The 17,568-nt window shown below is 40.9% G+C and overlaps 3 protein-coding genes across 3 annotated transcripts in view; all 3 read left to right on the top strand.

The window, feature by feature from the left end:
* Nucleotides 1-3,812, top strand: part of LOC109969148 (protein FAM3C) — an 8,936-nt gene extending 5,124 nt beyond the window's left edge. The window contains exons 5-9 of the mRNA XM_020615840.1: nucleotides 1,572-1,630; nucleotides 1,724-1,774; nucleotides 1,889-1,973; nucleotides 2,372-2,498; nucleotides 3,171-3,812. Coding sequence (XP_020471496.1) covers nucleotides 1,572-1,630; nucleotides 1,724-1,774; nucleotides 1,889-1,973; nucleotides 2,372-2,498; nucleotides 3,171-3,260 — 412 coding nt within the window. The 3' untranslated portion in view covers nucleotides 3,261-3,812. The remainder of the gene's footprint in view (nucleotides 1-1,571; nucleotides 1,631-1,723; nucleotides 1,775-1,888; nucleotides 1,974-2,371; nucleotides 2,499-3,170) is intronic.
* Nucleotides 3,813-6,060: 2,248 nt separating this feature from the next.
* actr6 (actin related protein 6) lies at nucleotides 6,061-10,953 on the top strand. Its single transcript, XM_020615730.1, has 12 exons — nucleotides 6,061-6,156; nucleotides 6,233-6,309; nucleotides 6,627-6,744; nucleotides 6,838-6,906; nucleotides 7,062-7,185; nucleotides 7,982-8,117; nucleotides 8,197-8,253; nucleotides 8,500-8,598; nucleotides 9,409-9,487; nucleotides 9,592-9,763; nucleotides 9,929-10,067; nucleotides 10,253-10,953. Exons 2-12 carry the CDS (start codon nucleotides 6,242-6,244, stop codon nucleotides 10,380-10,382), a joined length of 1,191 nt encoding a protein of 396 aa, XP_020471386.1. The 5' UTR covers nucleotides 6,061-6,156; nucleotides 6,233-6,241; the 3' UTR covers nucleotides 10,383-10,953.
* Nucleotides 10,954-11,666: 713 nt separating this feature from the next.
* On the top strand, nucleotides 11,667-17,562 carry sycp3 (synaptonemal complex protein 3). Its single transcript, XM_020615729.1, has 8 exons — nucleotides 11,667-12,180; nucleotides 12,281-12,353; nucleotides 13,476-13,510; nucleotides 14,008-14,125; nucleotides 14,364-14,463; nucleotides 15,545-15,643; nucleotides 16,301-16,405; nucleotides 17,335-17,562. The coding sequence occupies exons 1-8, from the start codon at nucleotides 12,030-12,032 to the stop codon at nucleotides 17,386-17,388; spliced, it is 735 nt and encodes a 244-aa protein (XP_020471385.1). The 5' UTR covers nucleotides 11,667-12,029; the 3' UTR covers nucleotides 17,389-17,562.
* Nucleotides 17,563-17,568: the final 6 nt, after the last annotated feature.

Below are 17,568 nucleotides of genomic sequence, written 5' to 3'. Positions count from 1 at the left end.
AGTCAGGAGTAGGAAGGCTTAACGGTCATGTCTGAGTGGTGGAGGGAGCTGTCATTACCACAATGTGCTCAGTCAGGCTGAAAGTGCAGGCTCTTCACAACAATCAGCTCTACGTTATTAATAGTTACACTCTTTAGTCAGTGCAGTAACAAAATGCTGGGCTAAAATAAAGTAATATAAATAAAAAACTCCAAATATCCTCCAGTCATGTGCCGTTGACAGAAGACGGCCCCAACCCCTCATAGGAGCAGACACAAAACCACTACGAGCAGCACGTCTGCATTTTCTGCAGTCGCTTTCTGTTTGTGGTGATTTTTGCACTGCTCAAACTATTTGACTAAATGTCTCAGTAAACACACACCTGGTCACTTTGCTTCAAATTGTGACCTACTTTGTGTAGTTTTTAAAATCATTCATGTTGTTGGTGACGTCTCAGCACAGGCACAATATGAATGTGAGAGAAGTGGGTCACAGCGCGCTGTAGTGTATCTGTTGCCAGCTTTACCTACCGGTTAATAAGGCGAGCTCTTCTGTTAGCACACTCCTTGAATGGCTCGATGATTAAATCTTGGCTCACTTTTAACTTTTTAAAGCTGAATGAGGATAAGACTGAGGTGATAGTATTTGGTGATTCTGTTGGTTCACCTTCTGTTGACTTGGGCTCATTGGCTCAATATAATAAAAAGAATATTTTAAAAGGTATTAAGATAGATCTTTCAACTAAGACAGTTGGCTAAAGTAAAAGCATTTGTCTCTAGACAGCATTTTGAGACGCTTATTCATGCTTTTATGACTTCCCTTTTGGACTATTGTAACTCGTTGTATCTTGGGGTCGGTGAGTCTTCTATCACTCGCCTCCAGATGGTCCAAAATGCAGCAGCGCGTCTTTTAACAGGTACAAGAAATATGAGCATATCTCTCCAGTTTTGGCCTCCCTACATTGGTTACCTGTTCATTTTCGGGTCCATTACAAAATTTTACTCTTTGTTCTTAAATCCCTTCATGGCTCTGCACCATCCTACTTATGTGATTTGCTTCATTGGCATACACCCACACACTCTCCGAAGGTCAACAAATCTGTTTCTCTTAAGTGTCCCAAGAACAAAGCGTAAGCTTAGAGGCAATCGAGCCTTCGCAGTTGCTGGTCCCAAACTCAGGAATGATTTACCACTGTCCATTAGACAAGCCCTCTACCCTGTCTGTTTTTAAGTCTCTTTTAAAAACTCATTTATTTTCCCTGGCATTTTGATATGTTATTTTTGTTGATTTTAGTCATTTTTTATATTGATTATATTTTATATTGTTGTTTGGGGGTTTATAATTTATACTGTTTTATTGCAATGTACAGCACTTTGGCCCACTCTGGTTGTTTTTAGTGCTTTATAAATAAAATTTGTATGGTATCTGTGAGCGCCCACAGTAACGTGTTTCATCGTGTCCAGTGCTTGTTCTTCCCACTCCTCTGAAGACCCCCTCAGCTGTCAGTTTATTAGGGACACCCAGTTTAAACTGTTGCAGTCCTGCTGCGGTTAGATTCCGCTGACATTTACACTTTATCACCCTCCCCTCAGAGTTCTTGGAACAGTATTGAACAACGCTGGATATGGAATAAACATTGTTGTACTAGATGGTGAGTCTTGAATCGATAAACTGCTTTTGTTTCCACAACTGATCCTTTATGATAAAGTGGCTGCAGCTATATTCACAGCTCTGTCTCTGACAGGTACAAAAGGAGAGGTCATAAAGACCGGGCACTTTGACATGTATGGTGGTGGTAAGCAATCACAGGGGTTTTACTTCTCATACTTGAACTCCCACGTGGTTCTGAGGACTCAGATGATTTGAGACACTGTTGGAGGATTTAAACCATGTGGACTTTGTGTTGCAGATGTGAAAACTCTGATTGACTTCCTGAAAAGCATTGAGAAGAGCTCTATTGTGCTGATGGCGACCTACGATGACTCTTCAACAAAGTAAATGTCTCTTTTCTACAAACACCACTTACTTGTTGTGTTAGGAGAGAAGCGTTATCATGGGGCCCAAAGCAGGACCCTGTTTGCTTTCATACTCTTCTTAAAATCTTCCTGTTAGAGCTGGGAGCGAACAGGCTTCACTAACTGGTGTCACTGATCAGACACAGGAGCATGAAGAGAGACTGTTCATATCTGTTTCTCTGGAAAATTACCAGCACAATAACGTGACACCTTTCCCCTGCCCAGTCTGCTGTTCCAGCAGCTGTCGATGACTCCCACACTGACACTGCGAACACAGGAGCCTTGCATTGCAGAAGAGGCAGTTGTTCTAAATAGTGGAAGCTGCAAATGATTTACATGTTTGGAATTGGTTCGAAAAACATGTTTGTTTTTGGCAGGTTAAATGATGAGGCGAGGAAAGCGATTGCAGAACTGGGAAGTTCTCACATCCAGTCACTGGGCTTCAGAGACAACTGGCTGTTTGTTGGTGGGAAAGGAGTAGCAGGGAAGAGCAACTTTGAGAAGGTAAACACCATCAGCTCAGATGCACTTTATTTAATCATCTTTCAACCGCAAATAGACTCTTCCCTGGGTTCATCGTCATGGTCAAGATCCCGGAGTTTCCAAACATACGAGATACTCAGAATGAATTAGAGAGAAGTTTCCATTTAATGTGTGATGTAATGTAAAACATGATGGTGTGTATTCAGTGTTGTCGTGCAGTCTTCTAAATGTTTTTAGGCTACTTAAGAGGGAATGTAAGGGAATGGTTTGACATTTCTAGTTGTTTTCCCCCGTTTTCAGTCGTTATGCTAAGCTTCAGATTTACTGTACAGCCTCAAACTCAACATCTGAGTCTCCGAAAGAAAGAAAGACAAGAAGAGGCTTTCACCAAAGCTGTCAAGCTGTTGCTTTAAGGGTTGTAGGGCTTTAACCAATGACAGTATAAATCTTGAAAAGAATCAATTTAATATCATGATACGTGACGAGTAAAAACATCAAACCCCCACACTGAAGAAGCTGCGACTACAGAATGTTTGGAATTTCTGTGCCACAATACTTTTCTGTCAACTAATCATTGTATCAGCTGATCGTTGCAGTTCTACAGACTATGGTGTCCTCAAGAGTTTCATCTGGTTTCTTGTTGATGTTGTTTGGCCTCGTTAAGAATCATTACTGTGCTTCTGTCTGTTTTAGTACCTTAAGAACGACCAATCAACCAATAAATACGACGGCTGGCCCGAGATCATTGAGCTGCAGGGATGCATCCCCAGTTTCTTGGAGTAACCTGGCTTGACAATGTTCCAGAGACCTACAGCCTGGTATTTACATCTGCTTTGGCCAGCTGGGCTGGATGAGCTGGTTTTTCTCTTGACAACATAATGACAAGTACATTCAGGTAACTCCGCCGGCTCTCCAGCTATGTCTTAGACAGAATGTGAAACAGACTGACGGACATTTCCCTCACATTTTTATGAAGTACGGTATTCAGAATGCTCTGGATCATCTGCCCTCATTGCAGAATAATTCAGTGACTATAAGGACTTGTGTGGCACTCTTCTTTTGATACTGATGATTGGATATTTGTGTCTAATAGCTACTTTCTCTGGGTTTTGATGTTTCTGGTGACAACTGGTTCAAATGATCTCTCTGCTTCAAACAGTTGTTGGTGACAGTTTAAAGACATGTTTCCAGATGGTCGGTTAAGGCGTTTCTCAGGGATCTGTGTACTATCTATGGATGACCACAGTTTACTGGACCTCTGTACCTCTGCCGTCTTGGGGTTCTGCGTAACGACTCTGTGTTACCAGTGTTTGGAGTTTCTTTTGCAACAACTTATCGGTGAACCAGAGCGGTTTTTTTTTGCTACTAATAAAGCTCTTAACTTAACGTGCCGTGTCCCTGATTTGCACTTCATTCATCCACTCGAGTCATGACATCTAACCTTTAACCATGGATGCTGTCAACCACAGCGCCATTCAGTTCGTGCTGCATATATATGAAAAGGTCAAAGGTCATCACTGGCATCTAGAAGGCATCAACATGCCTGTGTCTTCATCTCAAGGCCTTGCTGTCTAAGCTGCACAGATATTCAGCTACTGTAGAAGAGTTCAGACTCATAACCATGACCCCAGATCACACGAGACATTGGCTTTAAAAGTTCCTCAGACCAGACTGGTTTCCAGTAACACCTCGCTACTGGAATGAGCTACAGCACAAACCCCAGTTAAAAACACTCCTCTGAGAGCATGCAAAGTTTTATTAGCTACTGTTTTGAACAGTAGTTGTGATTGTTTCAATTAGTGTTATTGTACATGTCTTTGTGCCGTTGACCAGCGTTGTGAGCATGGGAGCTCTTCACGGTCGGAACGAACAGGAGGAAAGATTACAGTGACCAAAGCCTGCACCTTTCTATTTATCTGCTGCATGTCACTGAAGAGGGTGGGAAAAGGCAGGCAGGTGCCTTTAGCTTTACTGCAAACAGGAGCCACCCTCAAGTATTACACAAGGTCAAGTGAATATATGTGTAAAATTACATTGTGATTTTTATCTTGTTATACACCCATAACTGATATGTACAGCACATACAAAACCACCTGTGGACTTTAGTCCTGACTTCTATTAGTTCATTGTCACATCTTTGTTCCTGTTCATGTAAGTAAACAGAACATAGGCATATGATATTTATCAACTGTATGATTTCATAAGAACAAGCAGTAACATTTACCAGTGCAGCCCGTTAGGGTAAGTTTTGTTGCATAAAGCATTAAAATACTGACTGGTACCTGTTGGTATTTAAATACAGGTACAGTGGAGCAAGAAGGTAACAAAGAAATAAATGAAAGGTGAAACAGATAAAGTCTGTTTTGATAATACTGGGTGCCTACAGGGTACTTCACTGGAGAAAAAGAAAAATGTTTGGGAAAATGATGTTAACCAAGATCAACTTCATGTTGTCTCCTTAACTCTGTCTGATCAGTCTAGCTTCTACAGATGATCCCAGTCCCAAGTCACAAGCACGGACCATCTGCTTTTCAGTGCAAGGTTGTGTAAACTGTGAAGGAGGACAACTACTGCTTGGCATTGGTCGTATGGCTCTTCCTGCACCTCCTAATCTGGTTTATTGGTTCAGGCATTTCCTAATTGTGGCATATTGCATTAGACACAACCCAGCCCAGTACTGAGAAAACTGTAAATAAATCCCTGTGATGCTGATGTATTTATAATTTGCAGTGTTGAAATCTTTTAGTCCTGTGCTGTAGCTACATATTCAGAATGTTTTCTGTCTATATTACACATGGACGTACGTCTAAGGACCAGAGAAAAGACCTTAGAAGATCCAGTAAAAACTGCCATTGAACGGCAAAAAGGAATGTGGGATTCATGTCTAAAGGCACATACTGATAGCACTAAAGATCCTGCAACTGGAAAAACAGCATCTGGTGTAGTATTCAAATGATCAAATCTGGCAAAAGCTGGGGCTTCCTGATCCATATGTCAGTATTCACAGCAGAACCTGCGGCCATCTTATGGGCCTTCTGGTGGATAGAGAAGACTTAACCAGTGGTGACTTTCATTTGTAGTGATTTGGTTGCTGCTTTGGAAGTCATAAAACAGGTGAGGTCAAAGGTCCGCTGTGGGCTGGTAGGAGGAATGAGGATGGCAGAATACATAAAATTGGGTAAATGGTCGTATCCTTGTATGCTGCTTTTCTATGCACTGCAGCACACTCAAAGCATTTTCACACTACTTACCTCATTCACACACTGGTGACATCACCGGGAGCAACTTGGGGTTTAGTGTCTCGTTCAAGGACACTTCAACATGTGGAGTGGAGAAGGCGGGAATCAAACCCCCACCCTTCCAGGTAGAGAATGCTCAGCTCTACCTCTGGTGCCACAGCCAGGCCCAGGTGTAGTGTTAGAGACTATAAGGCAGGATTGACAGAAGTTGGGGAACTGTTTTCACTTTAACAGCTTTGCTGAACTTGGAGGATTATAAACAAAATCAAAGAAACTGGATTTCCTTCATGCCACTGGACTATATCGACGGATATGGGTTGGGTGGGAAAATATGACCATGACCACTTTCGAACGGAAGAGGGCGGCAACACACCGTTGCTGCATCTAGACTGCCGCACTGAGGAAGAAGAACAAGAAGAGGCGGAGGAGGACGGGGCACGGTTGGTGAAACGTTAGCAATGTGTTTTGTTGAGTTGCTTATTAAATAAATCGTAATTATCCGTTTTATATGGGCAGTTTTCTAAAATGGCCACGTTAGTCCTGGACAACGGAGCTTATACGGCAAAAATAGGATACAGTCAAGAGAAAGTCAGGTAAGTGGAGTTACATTAGCTTCCTTGCTAACGTTACTGCTAAAAATAGTAATTATAATTATTATTATATTGTATTTGAAATGCTCAGGTCTCAGACTGAGGTTCGGCATAGACTCAATCTTCCAAATGTGTAACTATTATACCAGCAACATTTTAGAGTTGCCACGGGGTGTTTTAAGTTTTTGTTTTAATTGTAGGTTAATTCTGACATTAAAAACCAACGCCGTGGAATACTGTGCATTGGTGTATTTATATATCACAAGGTTCCCAGAAAATAAAATGTTCTCACTGTGACCTTCCCTTTCTGTCTCCCTCAGCGTCATCCCAAACTGCCAGTTTCGCTCCAAGACTTCCAGAATCAAAACCTTCACTGCCAATCAGCTCGATGAGATCAAAGATCCTTCAGGTCTCTTTTATATCCTCCCCTTCCAGAAGGTCAGATAGCTTTACAACATCAGGCCACATCTGTACTGTGTTTAATAGTTAGAGATTCTTTATCAACTGCTCTGGCTTGCTCTTTCTTTTCAGGGTTATCTGGTCAACTGGGATGTCCAGAGGAAAGTGTGGGATCATTTGTTTGGAAAAGAGATGTTCAAGGTGTTTACTTCATTTTTGTTCACAGTGTTCTTTACTGACCAAGGATTTTGATTTTCTCCCCCTGGAAATGTGGAATATTTTAATCCCAATGTTGACTAATCTAATCAGACCTCATCACCCTCTTCTCTGCTGGTGTTTGTGTTTCCTGGGTGCAGGTGGAGTTTGCAGACACCAGCGTCATCATCACAGAGCCGTACTTCAACTTCACCTCCATTCAGGAGTCGATGAACGAGATCCTGTTTGAGGAGTACCAGTTCCAGTCAGCTCTCAGGATAAATGGTGAGTTGCACTGGGCATCTAAGAAAACTAGTGAGAGCATGCTTCCTGCTCAGGTTCTACCGCAATAGGTGACACAATATGCTCACATCATCTATAACAGTTTGATACCGAATAGTTCAGACCCACAGAGCACTCCAGCTGATTGCTATTGCGCCTTTCAGTACCCTTCTAAATAAAATCAAGTGTGAAAAGAACATGGGAAATCATCTCAGATCCCACTTCCAGCTGTTGCCCTCTAGGAGGCGTTGTCCCTGCCCACCAAAACAAACTGTTGCAAAAATAGCTTTTCCTTCACTACAGTAGGACACTGAACATTTTAGCTTTTCAATTTTGGATAATATGTTGTGTGATATTTAAACTGTGTGTCCATGTGTTTGTGTCATAATGTTGATTGAACTGTGCTGTCACATGCTGCAGCACTAACACATTCTCCTAGTGTTGCTGTCTGGCCATTAAGCTGAGGTCTGGGAGCGTTATTCACCTGACAGCATCCGTGGCTCAAACCACGGTTCTCCCCAGAAAGACAGTAAAGGATCAGTTCTCAGAGGGGGAGTTTTTTTTTTTTTTCAAAATTTCATTCAGCTATAGGGTAAAATGTTCTAATTTCCTTTGTGAGTTTGCAGCTCTGTCTAGTAAAATATCCTGAAACCTTCAGTAGAAACTGTTTAAAACAGATAAAAGAAATGTTTGTTGCTTGAACTCCAGTGTGACTTGACTTCCTCTTCATCCTCTTCATGTGAAAGCCACTGGGTTCAGTCGTCTGTCTTTTATCTCTGCTGTGTCTGTGTTAACCCAGCGGGCTCTCTCAGCGCTCATCACTACTTCAGCACTAAATGCTCGGAGCTCTGTTGTTTGGTGGTCGACACCGGATTCTCCTTCACCCACATCGCCCCCTACTGCCGCAGCAAGAAAATGAAGGAGGGCATTCACAGGTCAGAGCTCATTACCATGTAAGAGAATTAATGTAACGACAGCAGCAGCAAGCTAAATTGATTATTATTTTGTATGTAGGATCAATGTAGGAGGGAAGCTGCTGACCAATCACCTGAAGGAGATCATTTCTTATCGGTAAAGCCACCTCACCCAGTGCTGCTGTAGCTCTGCTTACTGCAAGTTTTCTTGTTGTTTGGCTTGACTCTTTGGGCCTCACTTGGTAGAGCAGTGGTTGTTTCCACTTGTAAATGATGAACATGAAAATGAACAGAGGGTTTTTTAATCTGTAGATACAGTGGTTCTTTACATTAGTTGGATTTGGTTGAAGCAGCTAATTATGTCATGAATAAAAACAAAAATAAAAGAATCCCTTTCTTACAGCCAATTACATGTCATGGATGAAACTCATGTGATCAACCAGGTGAAAGAGGATGTCTGCTACGTGTCCCAGCACTTTTACAAGGACATGGAGATTGCACAGTAAGCCCAGACACGCCGCAGCACCCCACACAGTGTATTTAACCAAACATATTTCAGGTTGGTCCTACAGTTTTAATTTAAAGCTTATTATAACTGCAACAATTAGTTGATTGACAAAAAAAATGTGTTGTTTGTTTTTGTTATTTTTAGGAAAAACTGACATTCTCTGGTTTGAGCTTATGGGGAGTTTTTGCTGTTTTCTTTGGTGTATACAGTAGCAAATTGAATATCTTTGGGTTTTGGATTGTTGGTCAGACAAAGCAAGCAGATTGAAGAGAAATGGTAAATGTCACTTGGTTTTACTCAGTTTTATAGACTTAATAATTCACAGATTATAAGAGAAGATAATCAGATAGTAATGGAAAACAGTTATTAGTTGCAGCCCCAGTGTGAAGCCGCTGAGCAGAGCAGCTTTACAGCACTGCATGTCCATCCTGTTTATTGTGGAAGCTACAGTTAGGCTAACATGTATGTGTAAGTTCTCAACATAATAAAACACAGGGAAAAACAAATACTTAATTTCTGCCTTATTTTTTACTTCTTGTTCTTCCTGCTTTCTTTGGTTTATGCCCATGCTGTGATGATCACCAGAAACAAAGAGAATGTCCTCAGTTTGTTGGGCTGACTGGGAACAAAATACTTTTTTCAGTCTAACCTGGAGTTAATATCTCATTCAAAGCGCCCAGTTAGACGAGGCCAGGACTTTCCCTGCTGTCCAAAGCAGCCTGCAGCCTGTAATGCTCTTGTCGGGAAGCTCCTGATAGTTTTACCTTTGGCGGTTGAGTGACCACTCTCATGTTGTATTGTCAGGTTGAAGGGGGAGGAGAACACTGTGATGAGGGATTATGTTCTTCCAGATTTTAGCTCCATTAAAAAAGGCTTCTGCAAGGTGAGAAATCATTGAAGTTTTCAATATTGTCGGTGTGACGTGTTGGTGGATTCATGGTTGTACTGAATGTTGCTGCTGTCTATCGTGCTCTTTCTGTCCACCAGCCTCGAGAGGAGATGGTCTACAATGGAAAGTATAAGACAGGAGAGCAGATCCTGAGGTTGGCCAACGAGCGCTTTGCTGTTCCTGAGATGCTCTTTCACCCCTCGGACATCGGCATCCAGGAGATGGGCATCCCAGAGGCCATTGTCCACTCCATCCAGTCCCTCCCAGAAGGTCAGGTGCATGTCCTGCTCAGGAGATCAAGCAAAATCCAAGCACTAGTGTGGCTTAGACTCCAAACTCCTTTTATGTCCTCATGTAGGACACACATTCATTTGCAATTCCCACTGTGTGTATGAATGTATATGAGAAGCTGCTAATGCCTTCCTCTGCCATCAGAGATGCAGCCCCACTTCTACCAGAACATCGTCCTGACTGGAGGAAACACATTGTTTCCAGGCTTCAGAGAGCGATTGGAGGCAGACCTACGGTCCCTCGTCCCGGCACACCTGCCTGTGTCAGTCCTGCTACCTGCAAAGTAAGTGACTACAACAGTGAGCCTGGGTCTGAAAGTGAGAGCTCTGATTGTTCCCCACAGCTGCCACACGCAGCTTCACTGCTCAAATTTACTGGAAAGGATTCAAGATAATGTCACCACAAACAGAAGTCCTATTTGTCTGGCATTAATAATGTGGTTAGTAATGGTGTTGTCTTGTTCTGCAGTCCCATCTGCTATGCATGGGAAGGAGGAAAGCTGCTAGCCCACAACCCGGACTATGATGAAATGGTGGTGACAAGAGAGGACTATGAAGAGAACGGACACTGTATTTGTGAAGAAAAGTTTGATATTTGACCTCTGCGTCATCATGGAGGTGAAGAAATTCTGCATCTAAGACATGAGTCGTGCCGTCCTCCCAGCAGGCTCTTGTACTGTAATTCTGACACAGGATCAACTGGATTTGCCTTCAAAGTCATACAGCAAAATGGATTCACACGACAAAAATGAAAAGTTTTCTACAGTAGTTTTATTTTTATTTCAATGTGTTATTCTTGGGTATTCCAAGATGCTTCTTTTCATACGTGTGTATATACTGATGAGTTTTCTGACCCATTAAGATGTTTTGGAGCCAGCAGACTTTGTGACCTCAAGTGCTTAATTTATTATAGTAAAGTCTTAAATGAAAATGTGTTAAGACTACAGGTAGATCCTAAGTATGACTTATTACATGTTGAAATACTTTAGGACTGCAACTAACAATTCTTTCTGTAATTGTCTATGAATCTAGTGGTCCTTGATTTGATTACTCTGAACCGTCTACCTGACGGCAGCACTTCAAACAGTGAACGTCCTGGGTGTGAAGTGTCCTTAATGATGGTCTGAGCTTTTTTGAGGCAGCGAGAACTGTGTAGTTCTTCCAGAGTGAGGAGAGGGCAGCCGACGATCTCCTGGGCCGTATTAATGACCCTCTGGATTGCTTTCCTCTGAGCCACTGTGCTGCTGCTGTACCATACACATATACAGCTGATATGAACTATAAACTAGGTCTTTGACCTAGAAATCTAGTCCAGTTGATTTTTTCAGCGTATAACCTATACTGCTGTTACTATACTATACTGTATATACTGCTTTAACTAATGTAAAGTTGTTTTGTCAATTTTTTTCGTGTGTGTGTGGTATATATGCAGTCATCTGGGGCAGGTTCATACACTGATCAGGCATCACATGACCGCCTCTACGTCTGTAAGTACTTCAATGCATTTTTGTTTTACTTCCAGCAGAGGGAGACACTTGAACACAGCACAGAGGTGTCTCTATATTTTGTCCTGCACATTGACATACATGAGAAGGTCAGAATATTAGGAACACCTCTGAATATGTGGTCCAGTACAACACCACCTTTAACTATGACCTCATTAATTAACATATAATTGAATTTATACATTTATGACAATCTCGCCAAAAACAAACATTTTGAGCTTCATGGACACAGATGTTAAGGCAGAAGTGTGGCATTGAAGTGCATACAGATGTACAGGTGGTCATAATGTTACGCCTGATCAGTGAATTATTCTGTCAGAGGAATAACCTGTCAAAGTGAATAACTTCTGGCTAATAGCGCCAACTTTGTGCCTTACTCGGCAGTCCGCCATCTTGTCTGCAGCTAGGTTCCGACTGTTGTCCCTGTGACTGGTTGTTCCCGGCTCGCTCTTTTTCTGGCGGGAATTGGGCTGCAATTAATTGTATCTTAGTTTGGCTGGTTATATTTAACAGTTAAATAAGCCATTGAAATCTAACTGCGCTCAAGTGAAGCTATAAACCAGAATAGAGTTCCGTTTTAGTGGAAAACGAATTGAGGGGGACATTTATGTACTAATAGCTCGGTACATTATCTGTGAAAGCTAGCGCTAACATAGCTGGGTCACATTAGCCGCTATTAACAGGGTCCAGTTTGTGTTGTTTATTGGGCTGAAAAGTTTAACCTTAGCGTTAACCAAATTAATGCCAGCAGACAAGGTTGGAAGAATGGCACCAGGGAGAAAACTGATGAAGAAAAAACACACCGAGGAAAAACTAAATAAAAACGTTTTTGATTTTACTCCAGAAGATGAAAAGAAAGAGCTGAGTGGTTCAGAGGAAGATGGCCGAGAAGGTAAGTTAGCGTTAGCTAGGTTAGCTTTTCACGCCTGTTTAGCTAGTTAACTGGTAAAATGGCATTAACTCTGAATTTTTATCATTTTTGCTGTACTAAGCTGAAGCTCCTATATTGGACAAGCAGGGGAAGAAAAGACCTGCAGCTGACTTTGAACCGGAGGAGGCGGTTGGGTACTGTTAACGCAGCATTAATACTGTTTTATTACAGGTGTACTCATACTGTGGAGTAACTAATGTTGGTGTAAGTTAGGCTTAGAAAATACATTAATATTACAGTTTTACAATACTCTATAACAAGTAAAAGTTGAGCTTCCAAAATCCCACATAAATAAAAGTACAATTCAGCAAAATGTACTTCATTTATAAAAGTAGAACTATTCTTTCTGCTGTAAAATGTCTGTGCTGACTGATAAATGAGTTACTAACATTGTTTGATAATCCTGAATCAGCTCTTTTTATGACTTTAGATACAGTTAAACAGTTTAGTCTAGACGCAGCCTAGGGCTCGGGTTTTTTGAGGATTTTCAAGCAAAAAGGTTAGGAACAAATACAAGAAAATTAATAGTTACGTTCAACCTTCATGTCCTAGTTAATTTACACTGCAGTTGAAAACTCCCGAGTTCTAAATAACTGTACAGAGGTTAGTGTAGCTGCACTGGTCTAGTTCTAGTTTAAGGATCGCCACGCTTCATACAGATGTCTTTAGAAAGTTTTATTTCCCTCTCTGCTCCTCAGACACCGTGAAAACTACAAACAAAGCAACAATAAACCATCTTAAATATACAAATAGAGGCAAATGAACAACAAGCACAAATACAATATATACACATTTTACCGTTTGCACCTCTAGAACCATGTACAGATAACTTTGGGCTGTATGTCTCTTCTCTGTCCTCTCTGTCCATGTTGTCTCTTCTCTGTCCCATAATGCCACATTTGGCGCCCCTCACTCAACCCTCTCAAATGAAACCTGTCATTTGGACAGTTACAGTTAGTAGCTTAATTGGGCTGTCTATGGTCTCATTGTTAGGACTTTAATTGTAACTTGTCACCTGTCAAAGTAGTTGCAAACACTGATTTAATATTTAACAATGTATTTTGTGAAATTGTGTTTTTATGTCAAATCTCACAAAATCTTAGTCTGGACAGTAACTATTCACTCCAGCTGTGACATAAATGTAAATACTCAAGAAATGTGCAAGTACCACTAGACTACAGTACTTGTGTACATGTACTCAGTTATTTTCCACCATTGTATGAAAATAACTTTTTTTTTTCTTTCCACTCCTTCAGTAATGAGGTACAGTCCATGTTGGAGAGATTTGGGGGTAAGCGGCCTTATTAGTGGTGTGTGACTCTTTTTAATGTAATTAGTGTTTTACCAAATGGCTTCCATGTTTTTGAATATATTCTGATATTGATATATGTATATAGTACAGCATACATACAGAATGACAATGCATTCTGCCTCACACCATGAAAAGGGTCGAATATTGTCAAGTCAAGATTGGCACTGAAAGGTTTGTTGTATTTTTAGTCTTGTGCACTTGCTCTTTGATCAGGCATACAGTATATCAGTATAACCAGAATATTAACAGGTTTATACTTTGTTTAGTTCTTGTAAGGCTCTTTGTGTTAAAACACTCACTCACATTAGAGCAGGTACATTAACATTTTAATGTAGAAAACAATGTTAGGAAAATGTGAGAAAAAAACTAATTTTGTTAAAATCATGAATCATAATCTTTAAAAACTGTGACTATACTGAGCCGTACTCATCAGTGTGACAGAAATGTCTGCTAAGCTGTGTTTTATTGTCTTCCAGCTGATGTAAGCAAGGTGATGCAGGCCAAGAAGAAACGTCTGGAGTGTCTGACAAAGAACTACATGAAGGGAAGCCAAACCAAACTGGAACAGTTGTGGAACAACTATCACAGTCAGAGGTTTGTCTTTGTCCCTCTGCAACAACAGGAAAGTGAGGATACCATTGATTTGTGTAGGAAATTAAGTCAGGGAGTAGTAAAAGAAGATATGGGTCACATAACTGAGCATAGGGCCAAAAGAACAGTTACTTGATCATTAAAAAAAATAGCTTCATTTTCAGTTGGTAGTTTTCACCTACAGTAGAACTGGGTGTTTTTGTCTTCATGCTGACTAAAAAGCATGTCTGTGTTAATCCAGGCAGAAGATGACTCAGCAGTACTCACAGCAGGTGTCCGTGGCGCTGCAGCAGTGGGAGGCTGAAGCTCAGCAAGCTGAGGAGCAGGAGGAGAAGCTTAACGTCAGCTCACTTTCACTGTGGTTTAATAGGTTTTGGTGCCCTGTGACCTCTAGTGCTGTTATCTTGTAAAAACAGCCCCAAAACAAGCCAGGTTCTGTGCTGTGAGGTACTTCGGTCTGTGGATGGATTTTTTTTTTTTAAGCAATTTAAACATGGCTGATCATTGAGTCGCATATACTCATTTCCATCAAAATATATTGTTATCAGTCACTGAAGATGCCAGTGTTTGCTTCGGTTGCCCTGCTAGAGTTTGTCCATACTGTAGCACAGGACACTTAACCTACACACCTTGTATTATAATCAAAATATAACAAAATGAACACTTGTATAGTCTTTTCAAGTGTACTAAAATGTATTATGGTGGTTAGTCTCCTTTTGTTGTGTCAAATTCACCAAACCATCCTGGTTTGAAGTCTGTTCCTACCACCACACAATGAATACTGCTAATAATACTACTGCCTTCTTTTGTTCTTATGTTGTTTTATTTTGCACTGGGCATCACACTGTGATAGATGAATACATCATGAACATAATTTTGAAGGGTTAAAACCATTTGTCATTTCCAGATGCAGAGGGCAGGCAGTGAAGATTTCCTTGTTTGTGGTGGTAATTTGAACAGATCAGAGAATTAAACTCTGAGGCCAAAAGAAAGCCTAAAACATCTTGTCATTTTGCTCCTGTTCCTGTCCTGAGCAGTCAGATCCATACAGATGATGATTCAGTAACTAAAGGCCTTGGCAGCATCTGTACAAGCTAGTTACATTGTTCATTTTGCCCACATACTGTCTATGTCTTATATAACAGAGATGTGACATCTGAGGGCTGTATGTGCATAGGAAGACACGCTGAGCCATGTTTTAATCAATGAGAGTGCTGTGAAATCCTGCTAAGGCTTAACAGCAGCTGCGGCATTAAGTACAACATGTAATAAAAATAATTTTTGCCAAAGTTTCACCTACAGACAACACCTTCTATTTTCTGGTGACTCAGAATTATCACAGAAATACTCTGTCTTCAAGAAGGAGAGCAAGGGGAAGTTGTAAGTGTAGAACATGTTGGTGATGAGCTCTTGTTTCCACAGAATCTGTTCAGACAGCAGCAGAAGATCCTGCAGCAGGCCAGAGTTGTGCAGAACCAGAAGCTGAAGACTGTCAGAGAGCTGTATGAGCACTTTGTGAAGGTGACGCCTTTCCAAGCCTCTGTGCTCACTGTCTGATCTGAATGTTGTTTCAGTGTTGGTCCTGTGCTGTGCTGCGTTCTGCTACCTGTCAGTCTCTGGGCACGCACTGAAAGACCAGAGTCTCCAGAAAGAGATCTATCCAAACTCAGCTTATACATTTCACATCACGTTCATGTAATCTATTTTTAGGTAGTAGTTGTTATGTGGGGCAGTAGTAGAGTTCACTCTAGTATTTACAAAAGAAAGTTAACAATAAAAGAAGTTGAGGTGTTACAGTAGATACACAGGCAGTGATGTCACTTTCCTAATAAAGGCCATAGAGGAATTAAAAGTATGAAATACTTTTACTAAGGTCTTAAATACCTACTGGCCTGCAATAGGCAGCAGTGTTTCTTAGAAAATGTTTTTCTATCTGATTTTAACAAAAGACAGGCTGGAAAATCCCCAGTGATATTGTTCCAGGCCTTAGTCAGATTATTTGCTTTTCACTGGTTAATCCAGATTGTGTTTAATTATTTCTTCATAAGGAAGTATTGTTATATACTGCTGAGACATGCTGGATGTGATAGAATTGTCAAATGTGATGTAGATATGGTAGGTACAATTACTTAGTCAGTGTAAACCAATAAAACCGGTTCCTCCCTGCATTTCCTCCAGAACATGGAGGACATGGAGAAGAGCCATGAAGCTTTCCTGCAGGGGGCACAACAAGAGCTGAAGAAGGAGATGGCCACCCTGCAGAAGAAGATCCTCATGGACACAGTGAGTTCAGTCAGTTACGGTGGACACACAACTGGGATTCCATGACTTCTAAGTCATGCAGTGGGTCAGTGGACCATTCATTTCCTCTGCCCTTTACCAGAATCCGTTGCTTTGGTAGTTTTAAAAGCAATGAATGGATTTGGGTGAAATGTTTTGGAGAGGTAGGGTACGGCTCACAGAACAATCCATTGTCAGTGTGATTGATTTGTTCAGCCATAAATGATGCAAACTGTAGGCATTTTCAGAGCTGGTGAGAGCACTGCCTATGTAGAACATGTGCTGTGCAGCAACACAGTGACATGACATCATATACAAGCAACCCATAGAGCACACTAACAAGAAAAAAAACCAGAGTTACACATACATATTGTATAATAGAAGTTATCCACTGCTGACTACAACAGGTGCATTTGCATTTATTTACAATAGGTACATGTAATTAAATTTGATTGTCAAATTTTTGCCATGTGAAACAGAGCTACAGTACAATCTGTTTCTCTGCCGTCTGTTGATAGTGATTAATTATAATGTTTGAAGATTAACTGTAGCTTTTGGCCTTGAACTTTTATATCAGAGAATAGAGTAGAGCAGAATAAATGTGTGTAGCCCCACAGAGTTTATTATTAAAATTGATTAGCAGTGTATGCATGCTAGGTGTACTGTACAAAGTACCACAGTAGTAGTAAAATACACCAGCAAACAGAAATATGAATAACACATACAGGACTTAAAATAAAATGAGACAAATATAATACAAAAATCAAATGGAATAAAATACACAACAGTAACAGACGATAAAACAAATGAGGCTTGTTGAAAATAAAACAATGTACTAACAATAAAAAGCTTTTTAGAAATAATTGAGAAGACGTCACAGACCATGGTGTTTCCTGATGTCCACTGTGTTTTGTCTATGCCTGTTTCCATAGCAACAACAGGAAATGGCCACAGTCCGCAAGTCGCTGCAGTCCATGCTGTTCTGACCTGATGTTTTCATGGCAGCAGAGCCTGTTCCTGATGCATTCTGGGTTGGTTTTGCCATAGGTACTGCAGGGTTGACATGGTTACATACCTCCTCTTAACAGTATTTAATTGATGTACATGCTGTTTTCTGTTTTATGGGGGTACATCTGTTTGTGATTTCAGCAGCTTGTTTAATGAAA

This window comes from Monopterus albus, unplaced genomic scaffold, assembly GCF_001952655.1.
Source record: "Monopterus albus unplaced genomic scaffold, M_albus_1.0 scaffold170.1, whole genome shotgun sequence".
Classification (NCBI taxonomy): domain Eukaryota; kingdom Metazoa; phylum Chordata; class Actinopteri; order Synbranchiformes; family Synbranchidae; genus Monopterus; species Monopterus albus.
The sequence above is the reverse complement of the archived record's forward strand: the minus strand, read 5'-3'. Positions and strand labels throughout refer to the sequence as shown.

Coding starts and splice junctions, on each gene's coding strand:
- actr6 (XM_020615730.1), top strand. CDS start 6,242: ATGGCCACGTTAGTCCTGGACAACGGAGCTTATACGGCAAAAATAGGA. Junction 6,745..6,837: donor ATATCCTCCCCTTCCAGAAG/GTCAGATAGCTT, acceptor CTTTCTTTTCAG/GGTTATCTGGTCAACTGGGA. Junction 6,907..7,061: donor TTGGAAAAGAGATGTTCAAG/GTGTTTACTTCA, acceptor TCCTGGGTGCAG/GTGGAGTTTGCAGACACCAG.
- sycp3 (XM_020615729.1), top strand. CDS start 12,030: ATGCCAGCAGACAAGGTTGGAAGAATGGCACCAGGGAGAAAACTGATG. Junction 12,354..13,475: donor GAACCGGAGGAGGCGGTTGG/GTACTGTTAACG, acceptor CCACTCCTTCAG/TAATGAGGTACAGTCCATGT. Junction 13,511..14,007: donor CATGTTGGAGAGATTTGGGG/GTAAGCGGCCTT, acceptor ATTGTCTTCCAG/CTGATGTAAGCAAGGTGATG.